Raw genomic sequence first — 18,661 nt, forward strand, 5'->3', positions numbered from 1 at the left:
TAAAAAATGAATCTGTAGGATAAAGACAGAATTTTACACAATTTGGCTTTAATCAGTAACCATGGAATATGGAATCTACTTTACTCTATAAAATGCTGAAAAGTGTAAACGAGAAGACAGGGTTCTGGATCATTTGTGATGGTCCCAGAGGCAGTTGTTTTCACTTAGGTTTGACATTTAAAACTTTCTTCTTGTCTTTTGTGCATTATCTTGTTTTTTTTTTTTGGAAAGTCGTTCTGCTTATGGTTCACACTTATACTTGTGATTATATGACCTGGTAGTGTACATACACTAACTTTTAAAAGCTGCAACTCATATTTTTTTGTCCTTTCTTGCAATTGTTTAGAGCTTTTTCTTCTATGGGACTGGAACATTAATCCCATAGCTTTATACACACCAGGCTAAAGCTACATCACTGAGCTACATCCCAGTCCTTGTTGCCTCTTATTAAACTGATTATGTTTAGATAGATATTAGGCAGAAGAGAAGTGGCTGGACAGAAGGATGCAGGGAGCCATAGTCCTTTTTTTTTTACTTATGAGAGTGTGTAAATTGGATTTGAAAATAACAGAGTTTTTTTCTCCTTGTCAGATAAAATACATCTACAGGCCACATACTTGTTTTGTTTCTTCTAGTTATAAATGACTCAATGTGTCACAAAGAGTAGCTTATTTTTTTAAAAATTAAATTGTGTTTATGTGTGCCATGGTGCACTTGTAGAAGTTGGAGAACAACTTTGTGCAGTCTGTTTTTGCCTTCCACCGTTGTGTAGGAATGTGTTTATCTGTTGAGGTGTCTTGTCAACCCAGAATAGTTTTCTTGGTAGACAAATAGAAGTAATTTATACATCATTGGACAGATAATACAAAAGTTGATTCTTTTCTTCTTTGCTTTAAAATTGTACAGCACATTGTGTATGAATTGGATTTGGTTATTTTTGCTTTACTTTAAATCATGTAAAATATATCATTTAAATTATTTAAAAATGTATTGCTTTTATATAAAAGTAAATAGTGTGGTGAAAGTCACAAAATATGCTAACTATTCTCAGGTATCTAATTTACTATATTCATAATATTATGTAACTATGTCCCTAGTCAGTGTATATTTTATATTATTACATAAATGCTTAAAATGTGAAGTTGGATAGAACCTCCTTCAGGTTTCTGTTTGTTTGGTTACTTTTTCTTTTTTTCTTTTCTGAGATAGGATTTTTTTTGGGGGGGGGTTGTAATTTGGTTTTCTTGGAACTCACTCTTTATACTAGGTTGGCCTTGAACTAAGAGATCTGTCTGCTTCCCAAGTGCTGGGTTTAAAAGCATGCATTGCTACATCTGGTACCCAGAATTTTTTTTTTTTTTTTTTTTATTAACTTGAGTATTTCTTATATACATTTCAAGTGTTATTCCCTTTCCCGGTTTCCGGGCAAACATCCCCCTCCCCCCTCCCCTTCCTTATGGGTGTTCCCCTCCCAACCCTTCCCCCATTGCCGCCCTCCCCCCATAGACTAGTTCACTGGGGGTTCAGTCTTAGCAGGACCCAGGGCTTCCCCTTCCACTGGTGCTCTTACTAGGATATTCATTGCTACCTATTTTTAAATGTTCTACAGGCCTGTCTACAGCCCAGTCTTAAAGATTTTTATTTATTTTATGTATGTGAGTACACTGTAGAGTGAGTACACTGTAGCTGTCTTCAGACACACCAGAAGGTTTCGGATACCATTACAGATGGTTGTGAGCCACCATGTGGTTGCTGGGAATTGAACTCAGGACCTCTGGAAGAGTAGTCAGTGCTCTTAACCACTGAGCCGTCTCTCCAGTCCCCCAGAATTCTTATATTTACTTTTTGAGAACACTTGGGTTTGGTGAAATGAAGTTCATTTCTGGAAGAAAGTGAGTGTTATATACCGTCTTAGAATGTGTTATACCTGGCTCTACCTTGATGTACATGCTGACTTCTTAGTCACAATTTTGTTACCAAGCGTGCTCTCTGTTATGCTAAGTAACAGTATAATACAGTGTTGCTGAGAAATTCATTCCAAAAACTTGAAATTCTGAGAAGACGAAATAAATTATCATAAGTTAATGATACTGTAATAACCTTTTTTTGTGCTCTCCAGAAATTCTAAACCTAAGAGGTATGTCAAATATACAAAACTACATTTATCAGTAGGTGCTTCTGTTGAAATATATGTAAATAATATACCTCAGCCAAGGATACCAACGTTTAGGGAGTTATGTTTTAACAGGACATAAACGCTTCATACATAATGTTCCAGGAGTATGCTTTTAGGATACTAGCTTAATATGCTACTTAGAAAACCTCTGGTTGAGCTTCTGACTTCTGCATTGTTTATAGAATTGTCTTACATATTTCTTCAGTATTGTAGAAGAATTATCTTATGTAAGTCTGGGTCAATAAGATGCAGAGTATTGTTCCTTGTGTGCATATGAATGTTTTTTAAAGCATTAGTGTCCAGGAAGAAATTTATCTGAATGATGGAAGTTTACTAGGCTCTAGATAAAATTGATTATTTTACCTTCTTCACTTTTTTCCTAGCAACACTAAACTTTAGCAAAAGTCCTATTAAAAAGTGTAGGTTGAAACCAATTGAACTGAACTCCAGAATTAAGATAATTTTGACAAGAACAATTTAAGAATTAAAACAAGTTCTAGTTAAATGCCTAGACTTTAAATTGACTTAAAAATTTCTAGAAGTCTTCAGTAAGATGTTTTAGGCTATTTTTCCTAGTGGTTAGGAGCAAATACACAGGACATAGTGTTTAGTGCCCTGTAACCTGTGGCTAACAGAGGCTAATAACAAACCTCAGGGAAGGGCTGGATGGTTCATTTTTGTAGCTCTTTCCATCCTGGAATCTAAGTGGTTTGCAAACACTGCTCTACTGAGCATAAACTCAATGAAGTGTAGTCATTTGTGAGGTAGAACACAACGACTATTGTGCATCAATGCCCCACACAGACAAGCCTGCTTGTTAACTACCAAGAACATGATTTGGAGCCAGCATGACAGCTAGAGACAGATTATATCTAAAAGCTTGACTCTCGAGGCCTTTTACTATGATTTTTTATTGAATATTTGCCAAATACAGCTATATTTATAGTCTTCATGCACTAACGTTTCTTTAAAATGTTTTTATTTGTAATTTTAACAATTAAATTATATTATTTCTGCCTTCCTTTACCTGCCTTCAGCTATTTCTATTCCTCCTTCCCTTGGGTCTTCTTAAATTGATGGTCTCTTTTTATTTAATTATTATTCTTATGTATCTATAAATGCATAAATATATAAATACAACTTGCTGAGTCCATTTGTACTAGTATTTTTCTATATTGTAAGTGTACTATGTTATAGCTGTTGCATAGTATCTAGTATCTATGATTTAATTAATTTCTCTGTATAATTAAGAAATGAAGGGGTTGGGGATTTAGCTCAGTGGTAGAGCACTTGCCTAGCAAGCACAAGGCCCTGGGTTCGGTCCCCAGCTCCGAAGGGGGGAAAAAAAAAAGATGCTCAAGAAATGAAGTAAATTATTCCTCCTGCAGGTTAGATGAAAAAAAAAAAACCCAATCAATGAACTCTTTTTTTTTCTTTTTTATAATTAGCTTTATTGCTAAAGATGGTTGTGAGCTACCATGCAGGTTCTGGGAATTGAACCAGGTCTCCTGAAAGAGAAACAAGTGCTCTTAATCTCTGAGCCATCTCTCCAGCCCTGAACCTTTAATTTTTGAAATTATGATGTATTTAATATTTTTAATTAAGACTAAGATTACTATAGTCTAATTTAAATAAAATTATAATAAATGCAGTCACTAGGAAAATTATTAAGAATATGAAATTTATAGTTAAAATTAAGGTGTCATTTGCCAGTTTTAATGAAATTAAAATAAAAATGAGAACTTATGAAGGGCATGAAGTATGGCCATCACTGCGTGTGGCTTACAAACAGCAATCAGTTATTTACCTTGAGAATGCTGTGTAGTTGTTGTAATGACTAATGTTTATGAAATACATGAAACATGCAGACAGAGTACATTACCTTGCGTTTATGTACAAGAGTCTTGAATGTTACAAAGAAAAGTGGTTGTGTCTTCTTGAAACAGAAATGGAAGGTCTAGTATTGAAAGAGGGATTCCTTAAGGTTGAAGTATGCTTTTCAAAGGTCATTTGAAAAGGTTTGGGAAGGAGAGGACAACTGGAGGCTGAGTTAGGGAGGGAAACAGAAGGGCAACATGGCATAAGGAAAGGGGAAAGATGATGGCCTGGAGGTGATGGAAGTGTCTGGGACAAGAGAAATGCTAATGACTTAAATGCCCACAGCATTGCAAAGGTAATTAGATCCCACAGTTGCCAGCCTTGTTCTGGGACTAGAGTTGCAGTTAAATGCCCTTCACATCTGAGAAAGTTGTATTTGTTTGTTATGGTTTTTGGAGGGAGTCAGAAGAGCTCTGGCTTGATTGATAGAGAGACTCAGCTTTGAGGGACTTTGAGGGGCTGACTACCCAAGGAGGCTTCCAGGGGCTGAGGCTGGTAGTAGAGGTCCTGGGAGCAAAAGCAAAAGTCCTGGTAATGAATATCAGATGTTTGGTTCATTTTTACCTATGTTGCCAAATTCATAGCCATAATGTTGATTATATATCCATTTGATGTCTGTGATGTCAGCACTGATGACTTTTTATTCAGTCTGATACTGCTCACTCTGCCTTTTCCCTGTAATTGATTTTTTTAAAGAAATCTTTTTTGTACTCTTCTCTTTTCAACTTTTATTAATTTGTGCTTTACTTTTTATTTCTATTCATTTTTGCTTGCTTTACCTGAAATTGTCTTTATTTTGGTTTCCTATCATAGGAACTTAGATTATTGGTTCTTTTTCTTTTCTAATAATTATAGTCAACCCAAACCACTGTATTAGTTTCTTTTCTGTTGCTGTGATAAACCATCGGGACCAAGGCAAGTTCTACAAGAGTTTATTTTGGATTATGGTTCCAGAGGGCTGTCAATCACAGTGGGGAGGCATTGCAGCAGGTGACAGGCATAGTTATAAGCATAGGAATCTGAGAAATCATATCTTCAGCTGCAGATACAAAGTATTCTCATTAGAGAGGTGGTGATTCCTTGGTCTAGTCCCTAAGAGGAGGCTTTTGACTGTTGATGTGTTGGTGTTCTCTTAAAAAAGAATGGGTAGGAGAAAGATTATTGGGATCCTGAACTGAGATTCCAGCAGCTCCCTCCTACACCTGTCTGCCATGGGTGTGCAATTCTAACGTAATTGAACTTGGCCTCTTGGTCTTGCAAGGTACTGGAGTATGTAGTATGTAGGTTACCTGATGGGCCACTCCATCTAGGCCCATCATCATCTAGGCTGGAGGGAGACCTTCTGGGAATATGACTGTTTCTGGGAATATGACAGTGCTCCTATAAGTAATACCTCACCAGCTCTGTAAGCCCTATAAACTGATGAGTTCTTTAAATTGGATTTTGGTGGAATGCACTTTATTTTGTCTTTGGTGCCCTATACTGCTGAGTGGATCCTTTTGTACATCCCTCAGAGAAAGAGTTCCTGTAGTAAATGCCTAATAATTTTCTACTGAATTATGGACAAAGTGAGTGAATAACAAGAATTTAGGAAGACTGGCCTTTTATATGAAGTTTTATGTTGCTTTGGCCCTGGATGTGTTATACCTTTTACTTACAGCTCTAGGTGCCAGGGATATCAGTTCCTCTAATGTCCATTTCATCTAACCTGTGCTTTTTAGATTCAGAGAACTCTTTTCAGTAGAACGGTGTGCTTGTAGTTGCTTTTATCGTGGAGCTCTGCTGATACTGTGCTAGAGTATGGAAGAAGGGGAAGGTTGTGTATTTTAATGAGGAATGTCAGTCTTTCAGTGAGCTTCAGTTCAATGAGAGGCTGGCTAGAGGAATCGGAAGTTAGAAACTTTCTTTTACCCAAGGGATATAATGCTTTGAACAGTATTGCAACGGTTACTTTCTCCTTGGCAGAACCAGGAGTGGACCTTTTTTGGCTCTGCAAGTAAATCCTGTGCAAGTGTGGTGTGGTCTGAAGACTGGGCTGCTCAGAGTTCTTCGTACTTGCATCAGTCCACAGTTCATTCACTGCAGGTTGTCAGCATCACTGTAGATAATCCTATATCACCACCCCAGGATCTTCTGATCCAGGGAAGTAGGTCTTGTCTGTGACTGTCTTAATTTCCTGGGCTTTCCTTGGTGATCTCAGTTCTCTGAACTGAGCCCTGAAACAAATCCGATCTTTATGTCTTAAGGATAGAGATGATGACCAAAGTTCTTTATATGTCAGAAACCAAAGCTCCTACTTTCTTTTGTATTTTATTGTTTTGTTTTTTTTTATATTAGCTTTTCAGATATTTCTGTCACTGAAAGTCAAATCCAGTAATAATTATGATGGTAAGAACAAAGATAAAGTAGTTGTTTTGATGTTTAACTGTGTCGAGAATGTTTGGGTTAGAGGATAGCTAGGTTTGTGAATGAAGTTTATTTTTTTATGAGTTAAAAAAATTCAAAAGAATCTTTTGATTTAGAGATATGGGAACACATTGGTCTAGAGTAGGGATTGGCAGAGCTTCCTATAAAGAGGTAGAGTAAATATTTCAGAGAAGCCTCGCAGCTATTATTTCTTTTGTAGTGAATCAGGTCTGTAGTTGTAATGCTAAAGCAGCCACTTATAATTCTTAAGTAAAACTACATTAAATAGAAGTTTATGAAGTATACATGGACTGGAACCTTCATTGGAGATCCACATGCCTATACCTTCTGAATTCTAGGCTTAAAGGCATGCACCACTGTGCCAGCTATCAGTACATGGTGACAGTGTGTTCTACCTGCATGTGTTTTGTCTAACTCTGCTATTGTTCTACCTTGAATAAAGATTTTCATGTATTCATCAAAAGGTTCCACAATCTCAAGGATTGTTATCATATATTGGTCTTTATTTAATGAGTATTAAGCACCTCAAAGTTACCATGAGAATGTGATTGACATTGGATAATAAAAATCATGTACACTGGAGCTAGAGAGATGACTTAGCAATTAAGAGCATTGGATATTCTTCCAGAAGACCTGGCTTTAATTTCCAGCACCCACATAGTAGCTCACTACTGTGTAACTTTTGTTCCAGGGATATGACATCCTCATGCAGACATACATACATCAGTGTACATAAAAATAAATGACTAAAAAGTGCTAATTTCACATTATCTGTATAGTGTGTGTTCTTAGTCTTCTGATCATATAAGTGTATTAAACATTTTTAAAGTGAGACCACAAAGAATAAATAAAGGTGTGTCTAGACCTGGAATCCAAGGGTAGAACTTTCAGCAAACAATAAATATCATCACCCCCAACAGGGGGAGGTAGAGTCAGTAAATTGGGGAGTGGCTATCTCTAGCGTTCAGCTTCGTACCTATATTCTTCAAGAAATTGAAATTGTACTTCTTACTTTAGATAACTCTATTTTGGTCAATGATCAAAAAGGTTTTTGAGACTGGGTCTTGCTCTGTAGTTTAGACTGTTCTAGAATCACTATATAGTAGAGGCTAGACTCAACAATCCTTCTGCCTTAGCTTCTTTGGTTCTAGAAGTAGGACTGTGAGACAACACATCTGACTTTTTAAAAATTACAGAATAACTAAATTGAAAAGGATCTTGGAGACTACAGGAATTTTATGATTCAGTTTTTTTCAGTGTGTATGGGTATTTTGTCTGCATGTTTTATCTGTGTGTCACATGTTTGTGATTCCCCCATAGACCAGAATAGAATGTTAGATCCTCTGAAACTGGACTTATAGACTGATGACAGCTGTCATATAGGTGCTGAGAACTGAACCAGGTCCTCTGGAAGAAAAGTGCTCTTAACCTTTGAACCATCTCTCTACTCCCTAGAAATCTACTTTTAAAGACAAGAAAATAGGTGACTTAAGAGGGCCAGTGTGGCTTAATAAAAGCTCAGTACTGGAAGATCATATTAACAGCCAGTTTGTTATTTTAGAAACTCAACTCTTAAGTTTTGGCAGTTTTTGTGAGTGAGTTGAATACACTCATGATTAAATTTTTCATATAAACTCAAAAATGTTGCTAGAAATGCTATGTGGTCAAAATGAATTATTTACTCATTGCTATAATTTCTGTTGTCTGGGCTCCCAAGGTTGTTCACATTTATAGTTTATGTGTTGGGTAGAAATGCTATGTAGTGTTCCAGTAGTGTCTATAATTAATAATGTCACATTGATAGCAACCACAGTAGAACTCCACCCTTATTACTAACTTATTACTTGCTGTGACTACTGAATTGTATGCCAACCTGTTTATATATCTAGTTACCCTGGAAGACTTCCTTGAACTTTAGCATTCACCTCCCTAGCAGTCAGCATAATGCATGGGATAGCATCTGTAGACAAACAGTCATTTAGTCCTTGGCTACAGTCCTCGTTTCATCAGTTGTCTATCTGGGTCATCTTGGTTATTATAACCAGATAAATCAGTTTATCAGGAAAATGGAGATAATGCCAATCTCTGTAGGAGGTGTGAGGATTGGTGTAAAAGATCTCAGTCTGTGTTTGATACTTATCAGATGCAAACTAGTTATATTATTATAACATAAGAAGTAGACATAAATACCACAAGTGACTTCTCCTGTAAGCAGAGATGTGTAGTAAGTGTTTGACCACAAACTGGATGAGAATCAAGAATGTAGTTCTGTTATTTTTGTGTATGTATATACTTCTAATTCTTCCTTCCATAATATAATGGGATAAATTAAAAAAGGAATGTGATATATAAGAGGCAGGAAGCAACCCCTCTCTTATATTTAGCTTTTCTTGGACTCTTATTATAGTATCATGTCCAGTTTTACATTGCTCATTTTAAAGAGGATGTCAAAAAACTCTGTGTAGTGTGTCCTGGGAAGACTCAATAGCCATGATTAAAGGGACAGAAAATAGGCCCTTTGAGGCAGCCTTAAGGAACAGAGTTTATTTACTCTGGAAAGCAGACTGGTAAGGAGTTACTTAACTGTCTTCAAGTATATGAAGGGTTATTATAAGGAGGATACTTTCCAGTTGTTCTCTAAATGCACAGAGGACTAAAAGAGGAAATCCACAATTCATTTAAAGAAAATTGTGTTAAACACTGAAATTGCCTATCAAGGGACATCATGGAATCTTCATTTTTGAAGACATTTGAAATTGCCTCAGCAGCAGATGTTTGACTTCGTGCAAGTGAGAGGCAGTATGCAGTCCTTGCGCTTTGTTGTGATAGAATTTTCTTATCCTGAATTCATTAAGAATTCTTTAGGTCCTTATTGGGAAATTAAAGTTTTGAAAAATTATACCTTAGCTTGCATTGTGTCTTTGTTTGAGAATTTATTGTAAACGGGATTATTTGTTATTGTTTCTACTTATAACTCATTTAAGTTGAAATCAATTTATATATAAAAACAACTGCTTTTTACAATATACCTGATATATCTGAAACTCTGAAGAGTATTATTAATATTATTTCAAAAGTATGTTATAAATATTCTATAATTTTTTTTGCGACAGGGAATCCTCTTGGTATATGATATTACAAACTACCAAAGCTTTGAGAATTTGGAAGATTGGTATTCTGTGGTGAAGACAGTAAGCGAAGAGTCAGAAACTCAGCCCCTGGTTGCTTTAGTAGGCAATAAAAGTAAGTCGTTACTACTTATTTCTGTGTAGTAAGTTCTCTTGCTTCTGTGGACTGGATGTTTGTGTTTCCCACCGACTGATATTGAGACGGAGTTTCCAATATGATGGTAAGTAGAGGGATAGCTTTCACCAAGTGACTGGGTCTTGAGAGCAGAGCCCTCATGAGTGGGATTAGTGGCTCTTACAAGAAGAAACAGGACGGGATTCTTTTCCTTAGAAAGAAGAAGGAAGATGGCCATCAAACCAGGAAGAGAGTTCACATCAATATTTGCTGTCATCTTGATGTTGAACTTAGCAGACCCTGGAGCTAAAAGAAATAAAGTCTGCCCATTGGTCTTTGGTAGTTGATTATGGTGGTCCTTGTGAGACCTTGCAAAGGCATTTGGCTTCCTTTTTCTTCCTTTTAAAGACAGGATTTCTTTCTTTGTGTAGTCCTGGCTGTCCTGTAACTTCACCCTGTAGACCCTGCTAGCCTCAAACTCACAGTGATCTGCCTGCTTCTGCCTCCCGAGTGTCTGGATGGCATTTGCCTGTATTGTTGACCATTTTATTCCTAAAATATACTTGTTATCTGGAAACAGCTTTTTTGGAGTTTAAGTAGAAAAAATTTAAAAATATGAATAACCAGTCAACATTTTTTCCCTAAGTAGCATCTAATCTTTGAACTTTGTAGTATATGATATGACTCACATTACACTCTAATAATAACTTCCAACCATGTGAACAGTCATTACAGGGAGATTAAGACCTGCTGTTCAGTAATTTTTTCGAGGCTTGCTCTGTCATAATTGTTCTGTGGCTTTTGGCTGCTTTTTAAGTTCAAGACTGATAGTGTATCTTCTGGCTTCCTGCGATCTTCAGGAAACAACATGGACTGTTAAGAATGGCAACCCAGCTCTAGATTTTATGACACCATACTGTAGCTTCAGCTTTGTTCTTGGGGCTTTGTGACATCTTCCTTTATGGCTATTCTATAGAAGGAATAATGCTTGGGTAGAAGTTTCTTATTCCCAGTTTTATAAACTTCCTGAAATTTTTAGAGTTTATTTCTGAAATGCAGATAATGTGTGTGTGTGTGTGTGTGTGTGTGTGTTGAGTATATTGTGTTAGGGAGAAATACTTGGTAAAAAGTATGGATAAGTAATTTTTTGAGATCAGTTTCTTTTTTTTTTTCCTTTTTCTTCCTTTTTTTTGGAGCTGGGGACCGAACCCAGGGCCTTGCGCTTGCTAGGCAAGCGCTCTACCCCTGAGCTAAATCCCCAACCCCGAGATCAGTTTCTTGAACTAGAAATCATAAAACTGAACCAGGGACTCAACTACTATTTGGTTCATTGACCTGTAGTATCTTGGAAAAGAAAATATTAATAAGAGATTTTTAGATGCAGGAGGTATTATGGTATAATCTGATATTCTCCAATTTACTTGAGGTCAGAGAAAGAGAAAATGAACTTAAATTATACCATGGAGGATTTAGTTGGGAACTGTTTTCTTGAGTGCAAAAGTTGTTAAGTCAATGCCTGTTTATACCACCAAGAGAATTAATGTCTCTAAATGACTGAAACATGCAATACATTTTTCTCTGTAATTATTTAGGGAATAATATTTCCTAAAGGGTGACCTAGATTTCTGCACCGTATATTCTGTTTTATATACCAAGACAAGGATTTAATAAACCTAATCTCTAATTTAAAACCATTACAAAACAGGTGTGAAGTCATTTCTCTGCAGAGTTAAAAATAATACTGTCAGCTGTCTAGAAAAAGTATTATATGTCACGAAGTGGCATGGCCTTTGGTAGAAATTGTAGTGTTTTTTCTTTAGTTTTAGCTAAAAATTGCACATCTGTTTTATAAGTAATTCTTTTGGAGTGGATTATGATTTGTAGTTCATTGAAATCTCCTTTCCAAATAATAGGTTTTGGTCACTTTGGGTTCTATTTCTGTGTGCAGCTTTTCATTTTAGATGATAATTTCTTGGTCAGTTGTCATGTTACCAAAGCATTAACTTATATTCTACTGTTACTTTTGTTGGAGGTTTCCCATCACTGTATTGGAAGCTGTAGAGGAGAGTGGGATTGCGAATTGTTTTCATTTCTTTCAGGATATAATCTAACCATCATCTGGGATAATGGCATAGTGTATATAATTATATACAGTCTGCTGTGTGCTTAGGTTATCCTGTAACACATCCACTGTTGATTGATACTAACAACTTGATGAAATACTAGTCTAGGCTGGGGGTGTTATGCCCAGGTATTAAAAATAAGACTTTATGTAAGTTATTTAAATATTTTTTAGAAAATTAATAGACTATTGTATTTGAGGTTTACTGTTATAAAATTCATACTTTTCATTTTTGAGTTAGTGATCATCCTTTTCTTAAAACACTATGTATTTATTTATTTATTTATTTTTTTAATTTAGAGAATACTTTATTAGTTTTTGTAATCAAACCCACGTAGATAAGACCTTACATATTTAATACAGTGTGTTACCCCTGTACAAATGGAAAAAACTTAAGTTCAACATTTCTAGACCAATATGGCTGTTAATTTCTGTACAGTGCCAACTCAACACTGTAAACGGGGATACTTTTTTCGAAAGTTGACAGCACAGGTAAAGTTACAAAAAATTCAAATTATATATCTGTATATATATATTTATATTTATATAAAAAGACCAATAATAGCAGTGTGTTATGCATCAACAGCAGCAACAGCTTTTCTAGGTTCTGCAGTCATCTGAACAAAACTGTAGAGACATCCAGCACACTCCATTAAAAAAAAAAAAAAGTAAGAAAAACAAAACCCGAGAAAACAGCACAGTTCTGTTACTCTTGTGGTACCTGGCACCATTTTTTTTTTTTTTTAAATTAGCTTCTCAATCATCATCTGGAAAGAAAACATTCTGAGCAACATCATTAAAAACAGCTCTGATAAAGCACGGTCACTACTACGTATCATAAAGCAGGTACAAGCTATTTTACATCCACAGAGGTATGATACAGTACTGTCCTACATCTATAATACTAGAGGATACAATTTAAAAGGCATTATTTGAGACTTGATTCTACGTTTCCAGCAGAGGGCCCAAAGGATGGTGTGACACAGCTTTGTAAAGAAACATACTCTAGACAGGATTTCCTTTCACTAGTGGCACACTTCTAAGGATTCATTCTCTCCATGAATGTCAGCTAAAACCGTTATTAAAAAAATGAAATATCCCTAGAACAAAACCGTATAACCACCGGATTCACATGAAGATGACCTAGTGGAGACAAGCTGGACCTCACCTTACCAACAAGCTATCAAATCTGTTATGTTAAAACAGTGAGACCTCCAAGGAAGGAGATGCCAAGTAGTGCTTCAAAGCTTCGGACCACAATCAAACACAGCATCCTTTTCAACAGAAGCAGAAGCTCATCTGAATATGCTCATGGATGCTGACATCAACATTTAATCATCTCCTCACTCATCCAGGAAGAGGGGGAGATCAGTTACTACTGTACTTTATTGTGTTCAACCAAATCACCATGTTACAAAAATAGCAAGCTGCCATAATAAAAAATAAGTCTCCTCTATCCAGCACCAGATAGCATCATTTTACTTTCAAGCCTAGAAATTGCACACTTGTATATAAACCAATCGAAGATGAGGATTGAGAGTTCATCTTGGTGGATTTTTCCTTTGATGAATATGAAGTGTCCTTCCTTATCTTTTTTGATGACTTTTAATTGAAAATTGATTTTATTTGATATTAGAATGGCTACTCCAGCTTGCTTCTTCTGACCCTTTGCTTGGAAAGTTGTTTTCCAGCCTTTCACTCTGAGGTAGTGTCTGTCTTTGTCTCTGAGGTGTGTTTCCTGTAGGCAGCAGAATGCAGGGTCCTCATTGCGTATCCAGTTTGTTAATCTATGTCTTTTTATTGGGGAGTTGAGGCCATTGATGTTGAGAGATATTAAGGAATAGTGATTATTGCTTCCTGTTATATTCATATTTGGATGTGAGGTTATGTTTGTGTGCTTTCATTCTCTTTGTTTTGTTGCCAAGATGATTAGTTTCTTGCTTCTTCTAGGGTATAGCTTGCCTCCTTATGTTGGGCTTTACCCTTTATTATCCTTTGTAGTGCTGGATTTGTAGAAAGATATTGTGTAAATTTGGTTTTGTCATGGAATATCTTGGTTTCTCCATCTATGTTAATTGAGAGTTTTGCAGGATACAGTAACCTGGGCTGGCATTTGTGTTCTCTTAGGGTCTGTATGACATCTGTCCAGGATCTTCTGGCCTTCATAGTTTCTGGCGAGAAGTCTGGTGTGATTCTGATAGGTCTGCCTTTATATGTTACTTGACCTTTTTCCCTTACTGCTTTTAATATTCTTTCTTTATTTTGTGCGTTTGGTGTTTTGACTATTATGTGACGGGAGGTGTTTCTTTTCTGGTCCAATCTATTTGGAGTTCTGTAGGCTTCTTGTATGCCTATGGGTATCTCTTTTTTTAGGTTAGGGAAGTTTTCTTCTATGATTTTGTTGAAGATATTTACTGGTCCTTTGAGCTGGGAGTCTTCACTCTCTTCTATACCTATTATCCTTAGGTTTGATCTTCTCATTGAGTCCTGGATTTCCTGTATGTTTTGGACCAGTAGCTTTTTCTGCTTTACATTATCTTTGACAGTTGAGTCAATGATTTCTATGGAATCTTCTGCTCCTGAGATTCTCTCTTCCATCTCTTGTATTCTGTTGGTGAAGCTTGTATCTACAGCTCCTTTTCTCTTCTTTTGATTTTCTATATCCAGGGATGTTTCCCTCTGTTCTTTCTTGATTGCTTCTATTTCCATTTGTAATTCCTTCAACTGTTTGATTGTGTGTGTGGATTCCTGGAATTCTTTCAGGGTTTTTTGCGATTCCTCTCTGTAGGCTTCTACTTGTTCTCTAAGGGAGTTCTTTATGTCTTTCTTGAAGTCCTCCAGCATCATGATCAAATATGATTTTGAAACTAGATCTTGCTTTTCTGGTGTGTTTGGATATTCCGTGTTTGCTTTGGTGGGAGAATTGGGCTCCGATGATGCCATGTAGTCTTGGTTTCTGTTGCTTGGGTTCCTGCGCTTGCCTCTCGCCATCAGATTATCTCTAGTGTTACTTTGTTCTGCTATTTCTGACCGTGGCTAGACTGTCCTATAAGCCTGTGTGTCAGGAGTGCTGTAGACCTGTTTTCCTGTTTTCTTTCAGCCAGTTATGGGGACAGAGTGTTCTGCTTTCGGGCGTGTAGTTTTTCCTCTCTACAGGTCTTCAGCTGTTCCTGTGGGCCTGTGTCTTGAGTTCACCAGGCAGGTTTCTTGCAGTGGAAAAGTTGGTCCTACCTGCGGTTCCAAGGCTCAAGTTTGCTCGTGGGGTACTGCCTAAGTCCTCTCCGCGGTGGCAGCAACCGGGAAGATCTGCGCCGCTCTTTCCGGGAGCCTCCGTGCACCAGGGTTCCAGATGGCGTTTGGTGTTTTCCTCTGGCGTCTGGATGTGCACAGAGTGCAGTCAACACTATGTATTTATAATATTCCCCTTCAAAATGACACATAGAATATAGTCACAAAGACTGTTGCATATATGACACAGGTTATAGGTAAATGTTTCCTGACTTATTTACTGTATAATCTTTCATTGGCCTAATTTCATGTGATTATAGAGTGAAGGATTATTCTACAGTTAAGCCTATTAGGTCTTTAACTTTGAGTCTTCTGAATATTTTACAATTGTGTTTCTAAATTGATGTTCCATTAATATAATAATGTGTATTCATTTTCTATTTGGAAATACAACTATTTAAAAGTAGCAAAGTATACAAAAGACAACACATTATCAAAGCAAGAGAAAAAATGGATTTAAGAGTGGAAATTGGTTTGTTATACTGTTGTTTAAACATGGTTACCCTTGGCTGAAATGTGTTTCTATTTTTATTTCATTTATTGTTTTCATTCAAAGATTTTTTCATACAATACATTCTGATTATGGTTTCTCCTCTCTTATCTCCTCCTAGTTGTTTTCCATCCAGATCCACGGGCCCTTCTGTCTTTCCTTAGAAAACAAACGGCACCTAAGGAATAATAATAACATAACCCACATCCTTTACACACACAGGGATTCCATATAAACACAAAACCAGGGGCCATAGTGTATACCCAAAGGACCTGTAAGGTTATTGACTTCATTTTGGGTTTGCTGTCTACTGCTGGGCATGGAACCCACCATTAAGAGTGGTTTGTTTCCCCAGTGAGACTCCGTTGGAGAAAACTAATTTTTCATTGCAAGAGATTATCAATTGTAGCTATCTTTTTGGTTAAGGGTGTGGCATGTGTCCACATCTCTCAGTTTTGGGATACCATCTGGCCATAGTCCTGGGCATGCTGCCACAGTCTCTGATGTTCATATGTTCACGTTATACATCAGTTGTACTGTTTTAGAAGGCCTTGATTTTTTTTTTTTTGATGTCTTCTGTCCCCTCCAGCTCTTACACTTTTTTCTGTTGTCTCTTCTGAGGGTTCCCTGAGCCCTGAGGGTCCCCCCCCACCCAGAACAGACAGCATACCTAAACACACCCTGTTTAGGCCTTAATGCTTCAAGGTCTTTCACTCTACACATTGTCTGGCTGTGGATCTCTGTATTTCTTCCCATCTGTTGTAGGAGGAAGCTTCTCTGATGATGGTTAAGCAAAGCACTGACCAATGAGTATAGCAGAATGTAGGAGTCATTTTATTGGTATGTAATTTTGGTAGAGCAATAGTAATTGGTTTTATTCTAGGTCCCTGGGCTATTTAGTTTCCAGTTCTTGATCACTCAAGCAGTGTTGGGTGTGGTTTCTATCTTGTGGAAGTAGACTTCATCTAGGGTCTCTTGGGGGCAGAGCTTTCCAGGGTGGGATTTCAATTCCTGAGCTTGGGTCAAGCTCTGGGGTTGGTGGGATTTCAAGTAGGCTTTTTACTCTGTAGGGTGGAGGTTGGTCACCTGCATCTGGAGGAGTTGGAGCCAGTCTTTATGACCATTGGAGTGTTCTGTGGGCAGAGCCGGATGGTTGGAAGTCCTCAGGAACAGGGACTGGCTGTCTGAGGGGCTTACAACATCCACATGTAAATGAATACATATCATATTTGTCCTTGTGGGTCTGGGTTACCTCACTTAGTGATTTTTTTCTGTCTCTATCCATTTATCTCTGAATTTCATAATTTCATTTTTAATAGGTGAGTAATATTCCAGTATGTATATATGTACCACAGTATCTTTATCCATTCATCTGTTGTGGGCATAGAGGTTATTTACAATTTCTTACTATTATGAGTAGATCAGTGATGAGCATGGTTAAGCAAGTGTGTTTATACTAGAATGAAGTATCTTTTGGTTATATGCCCAAGAGTGGTGCGGCAGGATCTTGAGATAAACTCACTGTTGTGTTCTATTTCTTACAAGTTAAAGAATATGTTGAACAAAAATACAGTTTGTAGAAATATTAACAGCTATATTTAAGTCTTAGTTAAAGTTAGTAGGAGGACATATTCATAACATGTTGTGAGCTTATCATTAGTAGAGTATGTAATTACTTGCTTTTATTGAAAATGGAAACATTTTTAGAAAAATAGAACATTTCTAGCCTATATTCTATTCTAAAAATATGTCAGACATTAGTTAGTGATATTTGTACAACCTAAGATAGTACCTGAAATATAGAATGTAGTTTAGGATCACAGGGCTTTGGATATAGAGAGATTTACTTTACAAATACAATTTCTGTATTTAACAAAACTGTATGTCTTCATATCTTTAAGTCTTGATTCCTTACACCTGGAAATGAGAATAGTAGTTTCTGTTTGATAAGTTTAAAGATTAAATGAAATAGTATATTATATAAAATTGAATGTTTTATATATAGGAAACACTCAATTTTTATTTCAGTATTAATTATAGTTTTTTAAAAGCATGGAATATGCATAGCTTTTATCTGGATGATCACAAATTACAGCCCATTAGATCCTAAGTAGATGTCCTATGAAACTGTCATAGAGGGAATGATTTTTAGGAAATTCTTTGTCACTATCTTATTCTCCCCCTCCCTATGTGCTGGGGGAGGGCCATTTATTCAACAAACTTTACAATGATAGCTATGGCATACTAAGCTGGCCATTGTTAACTTCTCAAAGATTGAGCCAGAGGCACTGCTCAAGAAGTGGTTATTGATTTTGTTATGATCTTTGGCCATGTTACATCTGGAAACAATTATATGCATAAAAGGCCGGGAACTGAATCCACCTGGCTTACTCCCTGTTTCTTTGCTGTTGAGAGCCGTGCCTTTCCAGCTTTGGGGACCTCTAGCTTGAAGAAGCCGTGTTGCAGAGCTTAGGAGTAGTTGATTTATTGTGTTCACTTACAGACACTTTGGTGGGTCTGGCCATACCTCTCTACAGAGAGCCTCCTGACTAGTGTTCCTGCACCTTGCTGTGTTCAGTTAGGTGCCAAAGGAAAACTCATAGGCCGCTCCTACTTAAAACCTTTAATCCTTCTTCGTTGTTCTGAGTGAAATCCGGTCTCTTCCAAGTTTACAAGGTGTAGGTGGTTTGACTCTGGCCTGCCTTGCAGATTTCATCATCTTTGTTCAAGGCTTGTTCCTCGTTTCTCCACCCTCCTCTGCCTTTCTTTTCATAAGCCATCCAAGTTCAGGTCTTCTGCAAGACATGAGTTTTCCTTTGGTCTTTGCTTTCCCTTAGCTCTATTTCTCACTCTCATTTTATTCTAATAGTCATCTTAAAGTTACTGCCTTTGGCAACTCAGTCTCAAGGAGCCACCTAGGCCTCTGCTGTTATTGTGCTCAGTCATTTATGTGCTCTTGTCATCTGATACTGTTTCTTGTGTGCTTTTCTACACTAAAACTAAACTTTATGAAAATTAAGATATCATTACCTGCATA

At 36.9% G+C, this 18,661-nt stretch overlaps 1 protein-coding gene across 6 annotated transcripts in view; it reads left to right on the top strand.

Moving 5' to 3' along the window:
* The window catches only part of Rab28 (RAB28, member RAS oncogene family), a 77,080-nt gene that overhangs the window by 11,194 nt on the left and 47,225 nt on the right, over positions 1-18,661 (top strand). For all 6 annotated transcript variants that reach the window (XM_087582126.1, XM_087582127.1, XM_087582129.1 and 3 more), the window contains exon 4: positions 9,595-9,724. In XM_087582126.1, the coding sequence (XP_087438252.1) occupies positions 9,595-9,724 (130 nt within the window). The remainder of the gene's footprint in view (positions 1-9,594; positions 9,725-18,661) is intronic.

Source organism: Rattus norvegicus, chromosome 14 (genome assembly GCF_021556685.1).
Source record: "Rattus norvegicus strain SHRSP/BbbUtx chromosome 14, alternate assembly SHRSP_T2T, whole genome shotgun sequence".
NCBI lineage: Eukaryota > Metazoa > Chordata > Mammalia > Rodentia > Muridae > Rattus > Rattus norvegicus.